Source organism: Lepisosteus platostomus, chromosome 1, assembly GCF_059453375.1.
Source record: "Lepisosteus platostomus isolate fLepPlt1 chromosome 1, fLepPlt1.hap1, whole genome shotgun sequence".
Classification (NCBI taxonomy): domain Eukaryota; kingdom Metazoa; phylum Chordata; class Actinopteri; order Semionotiformes; family Lepisosteidae; genus Lepisosteus; species Lepisosteus platostomus.
This window is the reverse complement of record NC_142611.1, coordinates 1,297,865-1,311,708: the sequence shown is the minus strand read 5'-3', so window position 1 is coordinate 1,311,708 and position 13,844 is coordinate 1,297,865. Positions and strand designations below refer to the sequence as shown.

The window sequence follows — 13,844 nt, the reverse complement described above, 5'->3', positions numbered from 1 at the left end:
TGCGACCGAGGACACGTAACTAGATCACTTCCTTTTCCGGTCACACCCTCCAATGAGAGCTAAACTCTGTGGGCTCGAGGGGGCGTTTCCTTTCATGCTATTGGGCGGCCGATGACTCGCTTCCGTGGTTTGGAAGTCTCAAAATGGCAGCTGCTGCTGTTGTTAGGGAAGTTGTCACTTGATTGACAACGTGATTTCGGACGGAGTGTGTTTCCCCAAAAGCGCAGCGGCAGTTCCGCATGCACCTGCAAACAGGTTTCTCTGCGCCCTGTGAAATGTGTGCCGTCAGATGGACGGAGCCACGCTGCATGAGCTGGTGCGGGCGGCGGGGTGCGCTCATGGGCACAGAGTCGCCGTGCGCTTCGAGGACGGCACCGGGGCAGCCTGCGTTTCGCGTACTTACGGCGAGCTCCTGGCTTCGGCCGACGAGCTGAGCACCCTGTTGAAGAGGTGCCGCCACTTGCGAAACGAAAGGGTTTTTGGTTTGTACTGCCAGCCAGGGGTACATCTTGCCAGCTGGATTCTGGGGTAAGTCGACTTACTGCTGTTTGACATCGCCGCTGTTCTCGTTAATGGTTGAAAAATAAACAAATCCGCACGATTCATTCTCTCGTTATTTTATATCTTAGGTGTGTTAGGTGATCATTAGCGTATTTAGGTTGTTTCAAGGCAAGGTACACCTAGATCGTAGTAAATTAGTTGTTTGTTTTTTTGTGCCCAGGGTATAATCCGCTTTTGTACCGTGCGACATCACTGACAATTTCTGTGGTTCCTAACACATGTGAAGGAGGAGTATGCCACTATTCTGTTACGGGGCTCACAGCTCGTGTAGAAAATGCTGCGAGTTCAGTGTTTGATTAGTATCCTCTTTCTGGCGTCCTGTCCAACAGAATTCTTCAGGTTCCTGCTGCCTACCTGCCGGTCGATCCAGAGGCCCCCTCGCAGCTGTCGGCCGGCGTTTTGCGCCAGAGCGGGCTAGAGTACATCCTCGTCCAGAGTGACCTGATTCAGGTGAGGCGTTCAAACCTCACGTTTATGTTCAGGTGGAAGTTAAGCTCTGCCAGCATCCAGCGTTAACAAACACTTTCATTGCATTATGGAGCATTATTGACCTCAGTCAGGCTACAATAACAACAGGCTAAGACATCACCCAGCTATTTCTTGAAAGAAGCCAGGGTGTTATTCCATACTCCTACAACCCTCTGTGGGGAAAAAAAAAACACAACTGATCTCTTCTAATCAGTTTTAAATGTCAGCTAACTTCACAAATCACTCAGTACATGAGAAATGGCATGTGAACTGCCACCTCCTGAAACCTGTCAGGAAATACTGCTCTGACAGAAACTCATAAACTCAAGGGCAGCCACTGTGTGTTGTTGTGATCTGCAGGAAGTCCTGCTGGTTGGCCTGTAGGTGGTGATCTTGTCCTTTAACTGAAAAATGGGTACATTATGTTTATAGTAGATGGTAAGCCTTTCCGTTATGTGTTGTGTGTCTTGTTGGTGTTTAAGAAGGTGTGTCAGGCAGTAGAAAGAGCAAAGAATCCCTTGCCTGTATGTCATGGATTAATTCCTTACTGGAGTCTCGGTTTGCAGGAGTCAGAGGCTTTGTTAGTGGGGATGTGTGATAGTAGTTCAGGTGGGCAGCTGCGTCGGCTGCAAAGGAACAAGTAATAGGCTTATTCCACGCTGAAAAGAGAAGAAAGAAAATGCAATGTTTCCGCTGTGGAGCCTTCGCTCACACCCGAAGAAGGCTCCACGGCCGAAACGTTGTTTTCTTTCTTTTCGTTTTGGAATGCGTTCTAGCCTGCCATGAAAGAGCCAAGGGTCGACAGAGATGGAGTACTGCTAGAGCATTAAGCATCCTTCTGATAACGGTAGTTTTACTTTTTAATTTCAAATAAGTCGCTGGAAGCTCTTCCTTCTGGCTTAATGCAAGCATGTTGGATGAACAGTGCAAAAAAAGAAAGGTCAAGATATTATAGAAATGTTTACATAGAGTGAGATATGAGGGCAAGTCAAACGGCAGTTCACAAGTAATTGAAAACCAAGTTATGATGTTACACACAAGTTTTAAATATTGTTTAAATGATGAACGCTTTAAACAGTAAGGTTATTAGACCGTGGTAAAGTTTGTTGTTGCTAACCAAGCAGAAGAAGGCCTGTTGTCTGAGATGTACTGAAACAAAGGTTTTCATTATTTAAACCAACGTTTTTAGATAAACTCACAACCTTAACGCCTACTTTCTCTTTCTGTGGTGTCGCTAGCGGTTCCAGAATTCGTTTTCGACGTACTTGCGGCTGGAAGTAAGCGAAGAGCTGCCGAGCCTGAGCGTCCTGCTGGTCGAGGTCCGAGGAAGGGCGCCGAGCAGCCCGCTGGCCGGCGCCGGCTGGGGAGAGAGGGCCGCTGCGCAGGCGGACAGCGGGGCACCGGGCTCCCTCGCCTACATCCTGCACACATCGGGGACCACAGGACCCCCCAAAACAGTCCGAGTGCCCCACAGCTGCATAGTACCCAACATTTTGCATCTCAGGTGAGCGTGCACAATAGTTAGAACCCAAGCATTTCCTTTCTGCATTCGGTTGCTTGGGTGGACTCCTTAGTTTTTCAGCAGTCCATGGATGTTTTCTTCAGTTCTAGGCTTATGACTGTCCTGTGCCTGTAGAAAACAAAACAATTGATCTTTTTTGCATCATGATGACCTGCTTTATCCCTTTGTAAATTGTAGCTTGTTTGGACTGGGGGCTTGTCCATACAGCTTGTTGGGTTTCACTATACAGTCTGACCCCAGAGGATGCATCCTGATGAGCTGAGCAGTAGAAAGCTACTGTTGGCCCCCTGTTGACATTGCTGGGGTTTCCTGAAATTCTGCCATGGCTGCCCTTCGCAGGTCTCTGTTCCAGATGACGCCAAAGGACGTGGTGTTCGTGGCCTCTCCTTTGACCTTTGACCCCTCAGTGGTGGAGCTGTTCCTTGCTCTGTCCACTGGAGCGTCTCTCCTGATCGTTCCCTCCGTCGTTAAAATGATCCCCAGTAAACTGGCTGAGATTCTCTTCAAGCGTCACCACGTGTCCGTCATGCAGGTAAGCTCTTCGTGCAAGTTTGTGCAGTCGGGCTATTCAGGTTAATACATATTGCTGTTTTGTGAATCGCAGGATACAGTAAGAAAACCATTCACACTCTGTCATGTTTGATTAGCGATTTTATTGGAGACTGTTATTTTCTCTATAATGAATATTTTAAACAATTAACTGTTTAAAGTTCTTTTTCCAGGTGAGCTTTAACGTCACAGTTATTAAACTTAATTTTACACGCTTTTGTAAATTAGTCATTGCACAATTATTAAAACTAAAGCATTTTGTCGGAATGTGTTAAAATCATGTTTGTGAAATCTAAATTTAAATTTATCAGTAGTAAATGTGAAACATTCAGTTTTCCAGATGCATGCAAGCATAACATTCATGGTCTGTTTTTTTTATTCGATTTCCAGTATATCCAGTCTTTTGCACATATGATACAAAAACATTTCACTGTCTTTGAGTAAAGAATTAAAGTGTGTTTAGTCCTTTTTTTGTATCTGGCATGTCTCTGATGTGTTGCTAACAGAAGGTGTACTTCTGCTTCAGTAGACTGTTTTCAAAGTAAAGGCGTAGGTGGGTGGGGGGGGAGACTCAACTGCTCACTACAGCATCTCTGCTCCGAACTATAGAGAGCAGAACAGAATTGCACTTGTTCAGCACTAGGTGGCGCTAAGCTTTCAAGAGTGCTGGCCGTACGTGCACAGAGCATGAGACTTTGTATGCATATGTATGCAAGGCCACCACTGCCAGGCTTGGTTCCCAGCCAGCAGGCCCAGGCTGTAGGTCTCCTCTGGCTCTTTCGATGAATCAGGACCTGCCTCCAGACCTGCAGGGACTCTTGCACTAGGGCAACGTAGGACAATGTGCAGCACTTTTATAAATATTAGAAATGTAACCAAGTTAGGCAAAACCTGTATCACCATCTTTCTGTAATGCGTTGTACCAGTTCTAGTAGCTGTTTGGTTCAGTTTTGCTCAACTGATGGTGTGAAATTTTTTAATCCAAGAAGGATTCAGGAAAACTATTGAAAAGGATAAATCGCAACATGTTAAGTTCCGGTTTACAAAAGCACTTTACAGAGAGCATGTTTTTTCATTGAAAATTTTTTTTTTGTACAGCAGAGCAGAAGTCGAATCCAGCAGTTCAGGGTTCTTTCCATGAGGTAGCAGTTTTGGATTTCATATAACCTTGAAAATGATTGGATCTTCATTCACTTCTTGCCTTGGGAAGGCTTTCTTTAGCATGCTCTGTTTTTCTCGGTCCAATCCAAGTGATTTGCATTTGCCTAGGGAGAAATATTCACGCTTTGTTGCAAATGTGACCCAGTTGTTGAACATTTGTTTCGGTGTCGTGAGTAGAGTCCCTGCCGTGTAGCTGTTGTGAGCAGGCTGACCTTTCCTCTCCCAGCCCGGAGAATGCGAGGGCGCTCTGTGGGCTTGCAGTGCTAATGGAATTATCCTCTCCCTGTGTCGTCTGCCTAGGCCACTCCAACACTGATCAAAATGTTTGGCACCAGCCTGCTCCAAACTACAGTGCTGTCGGCCGCCACCTCCTTACGCGTTCTGGCACTTGGCGGGGAAGCTTTTCCTTGCCTGTCTGTCCTCAGGAGCTGGAAGGAGGAAGGGAACCAAACCCAGGTCTTTAATCTCTATGGCATCACTGAGGTGTCCTGCTGGGCAACCTGCTACCAGATTCCAGAAGGAGCTGTCGGGAGCAGCTCTGCGTAAGTGCGCTTTCATTTTCCCTGGCCCGTGTTGCGGAGGGAATATGTGGAAGGGATGAGCAGCCCCGTGCAGCAGCCTTGCCGACCCCACTAATGCAGATCTGTTTCACTCCCATGACAGTGAGTTTTCCGAGCTGGGATGTGTGGCGCTCGTGAATTAAAAGAAATAGCAGTGGTGACTATTGCACCTAGCCAGCAGTCAAGTCGCCCTGCAGCTCCCAGCTGGCAGCCCACTGCAGCCAAGCAGGTGTGAGCCTGGCCAGTACCTGGATGGGAGACCCACTGGGAAGCTATGGTGGCTGCTGGAAGAGGTGTTAGTGGGACCAGCGGGGGAGGCTCACCCTGCGGTCTGTGTGGGTCCTGATGCCCCGGTATAGTGGCGGGGACACTATACTGTAGTGGGCGCCCTCTTTCGGATGAGACGTTAAACCGAGGTCCTGACTCTCAGTGGTCATTAAAGATCCCCCCTAAGCAATTCTCGATAAGAGTAGGGAGTTATCCCAGTGTATGTATTGTCCCCGTGTATGATGGGCTTGCACTTGCCCTGCGATGGACTGGCGCCCTGTCCAGGGTGTACCCTGCCAGTTTGGCAAATGACATGTCTATTGCACCTTGCATTGCTGTGTAAAGAAAGGAACGAGGAGAAGGTTCGCCATTTACCATTAATACTTTACAGTCCCAGTTGACGTCCTTTAAACATCTCGTACAGTTAGTGATGTGCTTGGAGAAGCCCAAGTAGAAGTAGTTTATTTTTCCCGAGTTGTGACTTTTCTCTGTGGTCTCTTTGCCTTTGTCAAGGGATACTGACTCCGTGCCTTTGGGAACTCCGTTGCTTGGAACCACAGTGGAAGTCAGGGATGAGCGTGGCAGCGTGATCACCCACGGAGAGGGGCAGGTATTCTTAGGTACTTGAGCAAGATGCTATATCACTAAGATTCACTTGCAGCCAAGGCCCAGGTGTCACGCATTTGAGCCGACTAAGGATTCGCTGAGCAGTGGCTCCCAGTTTGCAGTGTTTGGGACTGGTCGGGCACGGGCCATCTTGGGGAACAGGTGACCCCTGTCCTGGGACTTCCTGTCCTGCAGGCATGTGATGCGTCGGCGACAGACGTGCCTCTCCTCCAGCTGGCACCAACGCTCCTGCAGTGCATTGTGGGATCTGCAGTGTCTTCAAAGAAAAGGGAAAAAAAACAGGAATAAGAAGCAATCGGCGAATCAAAGACTGGGTGGGAATAAAATGAAAAATGTGGACCTTTTTATCTTTAAAAAGAAAAAAAAAAAGATGTTTTTCCAACATTGCTTTCGAAGCTGACGTCCGCAGTGTGGTTTGTAAGGAAGCCGCCGCTGGAGACGGCTGTGTGACTGTGGGGTTTGTGCGGTTTGTGCAGGAGGCGGCGGGAGGGTGTGTTCCCTCGGGGACGAAGCCGAGGCCGCGGCCCCGGGCGCGATGCGCGGGACGGGGGACTGGGTGGAGCTGCGGGGAGGTCACATGTACTACCTGGGCCGCAGGGACCGGCTGCTCAAACGCCACGGCAGGAGACTGAGCCTGGAGGCGCTGCAGGAGGTGAGGGCCCGTCCGCACAGCTGCTCGCCCGCAGGGGGCCGGGGGGAGCCACCGCCTGCTCCTGGCCTGCAGGGGAGGCGTCTGTCCTCGGAAAGGAAAGGCGGGCAGTCCAGTGATGCTTTAAAGAGCTGGTAAAGCCATGGTTTGCAAAGGTAGTTGTTTCCGAAGCCTGAACCTGGGGGTTGAACTCGACTCCCCGGGTGCAGTCTTTTAAAACATAACGTGCCGTCAGTCATGTCCGTTTTTTTTTCTCACTTTCACAAAATTAAAAGTTTCTGTCATCGCAGCTCCTGCTTCTAGACGACGTGGATGATGCACCGTCTCAAATTTTATTGAATAATAAAAATGTGCCCCCCCAGCCGCAGTGAAGTAGATTGTGTCAGGTCAGGAGGGGGCAGTCGATCGCCCCGTGTGTGTTACTGGGCAGCTGGATGTGTCAGGTCAGGAGGGGGCAGTCGATCGCCCCGTGTGTGTTACTGGGCAGCTGGATGTGTCAGGTCAGGAGGGGGCAGTCGATCGCCCCGTGTGTGTTACTGGGCAGCTGGATGTGTCAGGTCAGGAGAGGGCAGTCGATCGCCCCGTGTGTGTTACTGGGCAGCTGGATGTGTCAGGTCAGGAGAGGGCAGTCCATCGCCCCGTGTGTGTTACTGGGCAGCTGGATGTGTCGGGTCAGGAGAGGGCAGTAGATCGCCCCGTGTGTGTTACTGGGCAGCTGGATGTCGCAGGATGAGTGTGCTAATGGCAATTCTCTCCATTGTTTGCAGACCATTGAGCGGCTGGGCCTCGTGCAGGCATGTGCTGTGACTCTGCATGAGGGAAAGAGGCTTCTGGCGTTTGTGGTGCCTGCCGGTCAGCACACGGACCTGGAGAGCACAATTCTCCGCAGTCTGTCCGAACTCCTGCCCCTCCACAGCGTTCCCGACCAGCTGCTGACAGTCGAGGCCTTACCTCTCACGTTGCACGGTCAGCGCACGAGTCACTCTGCCGTCGGCGTGTTTGGAAGAGCTTTAGTGTCTGTTTCTTAGCTTTATTATGTTCATATCAAGCTCCATTACTTCTCGACCGCTTTGCAACCTCGGTACAGGTCAGCTGATCTTAAAGATTAGCACTCTTCTGACACCTGGTAACGTACTCCTAGTTATCCAGCAGCTGATACAGAATTATTCTTCCGAGTGTAATCAATTCTTGAGCAGAAGGTGTGGCAGAGATAGGGGCAGTAGATTATGTAGTAACATTTTTACCATCTTACTGCGCAGAATTCTCTAACTGGCCTTTTCTCGTTAAACCTGAACTACAGTCCCAGGTTTCTCAGACCGGTTATTAAATCCCGGGAACAAAAGGAATAAATTGACGGTATCGCAGAATTCTACAAATTCCGAATTAAGCACAAAATGGTGAACTTTGTGAAAGTGCTGTATGCTCGCCGTGCTGTCGGAGACTGCTGGTCTTGCAGTGATTTTGCCGCTTGATGGTTTCCACTCCAGGAAAAGTGGACCTGGCCGAGCTTGTGAAGGTTTATGAACAGCAGAGAGGGCTCTCGGTGCTGCCGGCCGCTCTGAACGGAAGAGCCGACTTGTGGGAGCGATTACAAGCCCTGTGGAAGGTAACCCGGCGGAAAGGGGGGCCTGTTGTGGCTTTTTTTTAAACAATTTTAGGTTCATCTGTAGAATTTAGGAAAGGGGGACTCTGCCGACCCATTAAAAGTACAGAGGTCTGTGTGTAGTATTGTTAATACAAATTCTTGTTTTTTTTTATCGTGAGTTCTGGGTGCTCTCACCTCAGTCTGTATAGAGTATACAAGTCTAGTGGTACACAGTGATTTTTCACAGCCTTCGCTGGGTGTAAGAGCCTGTCGTCATTAATATCACGCCAAGTTTTGGGAATTAAATCAATTTTCAATCAATAGAAAAACGTTTTCTCACCCTGTTGCCAGTTTTTGAGAACCGCCCACAGTCGTAAAGTACCAGTATGCACACGTGAAGACCTCTGAACTGAAACCGGCAGTAACTCGAAGCACCCTGTGATGTTGTGTAATGACCCTTCCCCCTTCAGGGTGTTCTTGGTCTTCCTGAAGATGCTGTCGTTCCGTCGGAATCAATGTTTTTGTCCAGCGGTGGAGACTCCATAAGATCTCTCCGCCTGTTGGAAGAGATCGAGGCCGCGGTGGGGCGAGCCACTCCTGGACTCCTGGAAGTCATCCTGAGCCGCCCCTTTTCCGACCTGTACCGCGGCGTCGAAGCGGTGGCGTTTCCCGTGAAGCGCGGGGGCGGGGCCCCGGGGCGCGGGAAGAGGCGGCTGGCCGCAGAGGCGTCGCCCGCCGTCGCCAAGCCGCGCAGACAGGAAGTGGCGGGAGAGCGTGCTCCGGAGCCCGCGGGCTTTGTGGTTGTGAGGAGAGCCGGTCAGGTCCTGAGGAGGAGCCCGGGCGAGTCGAGCGAGGCTCTCCGGGAGAGAACGAGGGACAAGTCGGACGCTTCGCAGGACAGCGGGGGAGCAGCCGCAGCACCAGCAGGGGGCAGCGTTGAGTCTGGGGCAGCTACCGGCGCTCCCTCGCCGCAGCAGGAAGACGCGCCCCTTCGGCTGAAGGTGAGGTGGAAGTCGGACACGGGGAAGTGCGTGGACGCGTCTCCGGCGCTGCTGGCCTGCGGCGAGGGCGGGCCCGTCACGGCGTACGTCGGCTCGCACTCCCGCAGGATGCAGGCCATCGACATGGACTCCGGCGCGCGGAGGTGGGAGCGGGTCCTGGGGGACAGGATCGAGTCCTCGGCAGCTGTGACCAGATGTGGGAGGCTCGTCGTCGTAGGTTGGTATGCATCGCCCCCACCGTCGCGGCGGAGCGCCGTTACCGATTCCTGGCCGGCGGGGCTGTTAGCGGGGTGTGCTCTGAACCGCAGGCTGCTACGACGGCTTGGTTTATGTGCTGCGCGCGGACTCTGGCGAGACGTACTGGACGTTTCCTACCGGCAGCTCAGTGAAAAGCTGCCCCACGGTGGACCTTCTGACCGGGCTGGTGTTCATAGGATCCCATGATGGTCACGTCTATGCCCTGAATACGGAGGTAACAGCGAGATCTTCAACTGCTACATATTTCTGGGTGTGTGTGTGTGGTCTGGGTACATTTCAGTTCAGTGTGCATCTAAACTTTTCAGCTTTGAACATATATTTTAAAAGGCTGCTTTAAATTTTTTAAACTTTTATCATTTTGCCCTCTAATGGCTTTTCAAAATCTGATAATTAATCATTATATGCAGCAGAATTATGAGCTGATTTTCTTTGTGCCTTCTGCATATTCTTCAGTGAGGTAAGAGTAGAGTTCTAAACTTATATTTCTTTATAACAACCACTACAGACACAATACCTGAAGATTATTTTAATCTTTAGTATAAATTATAGCTGTCATTACTTGGCTTCCTGTTCTTGAATTCATTACAAGAAATCGTATGCCATAATGTCTTTTTTTTATTCTAATGGCCCTTGATGCAGTGGATAATTCGATGGTAAATGAGACGCAATGACTTTCTAAAATTAATTCTTCTTCCTGTAAAATTGTTCATGATTTATCTTGTGTATGAGTCTCCAGGCTTGAGAAAGGATCTTGGCTCTGCAGAATGAAGGTATTTTGTGATAATGCATTGCACATTGGTCTGCCTCCAGAAAACTCAAATCTTCCGGCTCTGATTTCGGGCTGTCAGGTTGCCTGCTGGTGTTACTGCAGTCATGTCAATGTGGGAGCCACTGGTGGCTTGTCGGGGGCAGTTCTCCCTGTACCTCAGGGTGGTGACCGTGCTGCACTGGAGTTTCAAAGCTCAAGGGATACAGAAGAATGCCCAGTCTTCGACCCTGGCTTTAAGTAGAAGAATTAACTTGAGAGTGATATCTGAAATGCTTCTTACACAGCGATCTGGCCAAATCTCACAATATACCAGCGCAAAGAAGGGAAACAGGGCTGGGTTTGGTATATCAGCAAGCTGAAAATGGGGATGGGCATTCTTTGAGGGCAGCAGGATGTCCTGAATTTCATTTCTCTGAACTGACTTATTTGCACCAATAATTAACTTGGATAAGAAGATAACCTGTCTGTTTAGGCCTTGGTTAGTCACTAAAAGGAAAGAGCCTGTTAATCATGTGCTGTCCTTTAAGAACGGCAGGACCCAGATGTATCTCTGATGCCACTCTTCAGTAGCACTGCTGTTTTATTTAAAGAGCACTGTACGTTACTGTAAGTTAGGTTTACACTGTGAGATTGTGTGTAAATAAGGTTAACTGAGTTAGTGTGTATTCTTTACTGCGTGGACAAGAGTCCACTACAGTCTTTGGAACGGAGAGCGTTCTTCATTGTAGTAAGCACGCCATTCAGATGCTCCCAGCTGGGCAGCTGTTCTGTGCCCACGCAGTGACATCCGTCTTTCTTTCATTGAATGCTCCGTTTCGCATCCTGTGCGTCTTCAACAGATGTCTCTCTCTCCCTCGTTTCTTTGGCATTTGCTAAATGAGCAGTTAATTAAATGGGTTCAGAAGGGCCTAAATTAACATGATGTTCGGTTTCCTTCACCACATTTTGCAAGCTTGCAGTTCTTTTATTTTTTCGGAGTTGCATAAAACTATTGGCAGAGTGTATCTCTGCTCTCTTTTGAGCAGTATGTCAGTGTGGATCAAGCTCAACGCAGTCCCCAAAAGGTGCATAGAAACGTTACTGGAGTCAGTGGATTTACAGTGCATTCAGATGGATTTTAAAACCTAACCTGTCCGACACTTGTAAACATCTTCATTTAAAGGAAGATGATGTTAATATGGGCCGGCACTCATGCTGTCTTGCAGCTCCGGGGACCTGGGTTCAATTCCTGGGGTGCTGTCTGTGTTCCTGTGTTCGTGTGGGTCTCCTCTGGGTGCTCTAGTTTCCTCCCACAGCCCACAGACGTGCTGGTGGGTTAGTTGGCGTCTGGGGGGATCGGCCCTGGTGTGTGTGTGTGTGTGTGTGTGTGTGTGTGTGTGTGTGTGTGTGTGTGTGTGTGTGCCCTGCGACAGACTGGCGTCCTGCCCAGGGTGTACCTGGCCCTGGTGTCGGTGTGTGCCCTGTGACAGACTAGCGTCCTGGCCCTGGTGTGAGTGTGTGTATCGGTGTGTGCCCTGTGACAGACTAGCGTCCTGGCCCTGGTGTGAGTGTGTGTATCAGTGTGTGCCCTGTGACAGACTGGCGTCCTGGCCCTGGTGTGAGTGTGTGTATCAGTGTGTGCCCTGTGACAGACTGGCGTCCTGCCCAGGGTGTACCCCGCCATCGCGCGTGTTGCTTGTTGGGATAGACTCTGTCTCCCCCACTGGAAGAACCGGTTAGTAAAAGGATGGTTTGAAAAGTTAATATGTCAAACGTCACTTGGGCTCGTTTACCATTTAAAGCGAATCGTTCGGAGTTATCCGCTCCACAACAACGTGCCAACGTGCTTTATGTGGAGCATTTTTTTCATACTTCACACTCCAGCAAATAATAGTCTTCTTTCTACTTCATTAAACAACTTCCTTCGATGGTGTGCAATTTAAAATTTCATTTTCCTTCCCAGTGTTCAGCCTGAAATGCACCATCCTGCCGTTATTTTCAGAGGGTGACTTCATGTGGAAACGGCAGTCCCAGCGGGGCAGCGGGTTCGCAGGCTGAGCTGCCTGTGGTCGCCTCCCGCCGTGGCAGGCCAGGGGCGTGCTCTGCGCGGCCGCTGACGGTGTTCCTCTCGGTCCGCAGGCCCGCCGCTGCGCCTGGAGCCGGCACTGCGGGGGCGGCGCGGTGTTCTCCTCCCCAGCCCTGCACTGCTCGCCCAGGCAGCTGTACGTGGCCACGCTGGGGTCCCGGCTCCTGGCCCTCAGCCCGGTAGGTGGAGAGCTCGCCCTCGCAACTCTGCCAGCTCCAGGGGGGAAACCAGGCTGCTCCAAAACCTTCTGTGCTTGTTTCGCAGGGGGAAAGATTTGAAAGATTCAAAAGGAGTGGCTTTTTTTTGTAGAAATTGAAACCTCTTGAATATACTCATTATAGATTAAGATGAGTAGTTCTGCCTTCTAAATTTGGTCCCCATGCATCCCGGTTTTTGATTTTCCGTGTTAATACGACAAAAACGTGAATGATGTGAACCTACACACCTCCGTTCCAGAGGCACTGCTGTACTGGGCCGAGTATCGGCGAGTCTCATTCAGCTAACCTGGTATGTTTATGAATATTATCGCTGCTTACATCATGAACAGTGGCAGGGAAACATTAGCGTTTGGCACGTTTTATTCCGACTCTGGAACCTGAGACGCGCAGCACGGTTGCTGACTGTGTAGCACAGCATACGGCCGTGAGCGCGAGTAAAAAGATACACCTGCATCAATTTTTAATGTCCTGTTTCAGCCGACTGCCTTGCTTGTTGCAGGACAGCGGAGACACGATCTGGGAGCATGCCGGCGCCAGGCCCTTCTTCTCCTCCCCCTGCTGCTCGGAGGAGGCTGTGTGCCTCGGCTCTGTGGACGGGAGCATACTCTGCTTCAGCCACGCCGGGGCGAAGGTGAGGACGCAGCGTCGGGGCTGGGGCAGCAGAGGGAGGTTTGACCAGAAGTGAGCCTTTTGCGAAGTGTGCGTGCAGAAAACCTCACCAAGATTTTATCTTAGAAAATCAGCTGCTGATTCGGTGCTGATGGTGTTCGGGGAATAAGAGAGATTGATGAGCACAAGGCAAAACAGAGTGTAGGGTCCTGGTCGTGCGGCTGTGTTGACATCGGGCTTCATCTTGCCCTCTCTTCCAGCTCTGGCAGTTTTCCACTAGCGGCCCGGTCTTCTCCTCTCCCTGCCTGGCGCCGGCGCCTCCTGCTGGCTGGAGGCTGCTCTGCGGCTCCCACGACGGCTCCGTCTACTGCCTGAGCGCCCGCGGCGAGCTCCTCTGGAGGTTCCGGACGACGGGGAAGGTGTTCGCCAGCCCGTTCGTCTTCGGCGGGGGCGGGGGGCGGGGCGGCCCAGCCCTGGTGGCTGTGGCGTCGGCGGATGGCAGGCTGTGGGTCCTGGACGCGGCAGACGGGGCGCTGAGGGCCTCCCACTCCTTCCCGGGAGAAGTGTTCTCGTCCCCCGTGGTGTGGGGGCGTGGCCTGTGCGTCGGCTGCAGGAATGACTTCGTCTACTGCCTGGAGTTTTAATCCCCGGCGGCGTGCCGCACAGACCTGTCGATGCGCTCGCTAACTCCCATCACAGAGGGAACATGGGGGCCTGGGCTCCGCGGGACAATGCGCCAGGGGTTCGATCACTGGTGCACGCACAGCCGTCGCAGTGGCTGTCTGTAATTGTGCATTTCTGCCCTTGTTTCCTTGAACTGTGTATTTTTATAGACAATAAAACAACCTCCCCCAGCTTTTAAACCGTTAAGGGCTGGGGCAGATCCGTGGTGGATTTTGGACAGTGAGCTCGTGTTCCTTCTCCTTTTCCGCAGTTTCTTGTTTACCTTTAATATTTTTTTGGAGAGGGTTGGGG

The 13,844-nt window shown here is 50.9% G+C and overlaps 2 protein-coding genes across 7 annotated transcripts in view; one reads left to right on the top strand and one right to left on the bottom strand.

Annotated features, from left to right (window-relative positions):
• The window catches only part of cep135 (centrosomal protein 135), a 133,950-nt gene that overhangs the window by 56,115 nt on the left and 63,991 nt on the right, over positions 1 to 13,844 (bottom strand). The gene's annotated exons all lie outside the window — the stretch shown is intronic.
• Positions 121 to 13,776, top strand: aasdh (aminoadipate-semialdehyde dehydrogenase). Of its 6 annotated transcripts, none has more exons than XM_088633602.1 (14): positions 121 to 528; positions 891 to 1,011; positions 2,268 to 2,533; positions 2,891 to 3,083; positions 4,562 to 4,803; positions 5,602 to 5,708; positions 6,192 to 6,367; positions 7,132 to 7,330; positions 7,852 to 7,970; positions 8,420 to 9,167; positions 9,259 to 9,422; positions 11,959 to 12,221; positions 12,765 to 12,891; positions 13,130 to 13,776. In XM_088633602.1, exons 1-14 carry the CDS (start codon positions 290 to 292, stop codon positions 13,511 to 13,513), a joined length of 3,348 nt encoding a protein of 1,115 aa, XP_088489728.1. In that variant the 5' UTR covers positions 121 to 289; the 3' UTR covers positions 13,514 to 13,776. The 6 variants fall into 6 exon arrangements, with proteins under 6 accessions (XP_088489728.1, XP_088489759.1, XP_088489737.1 ...); XM_088633611.1 differs by having other exon boundaries at positions 122 to 528; positions 12,096 to 12,221; positions 12,760 to 12,891; XM_088633615.1 differs by having other exon boundaries at positions 122 to 528; positions 12,760 to 12,891; positions 13,130 to 13,395.

Bases quoted from the DNA above. Each gene is read 5' to 3' on its own strand.
- aasdh (XM_088633602.1), top strand. From the start codon at position 290: ATGGACGGAGCCACGCTGCATGAGCTGGTGCGGGCGGCGGGGTGCGCT. The intron at 529-890 runs GTAAGTCGACTT...CCTGTCCAACAG, and splicing joins CTTGCCAGCTGGATTCTGGG to AATTCTTCAGGTTCCTGCTG. The intron at 1,012-2,267 runs GTGAGGCGTTCA...TGGTGTCGCTAG, and splicing joins TCCAGAGTGACCTGATTCAG to CGGTTCCAGAATTCGTTTTC.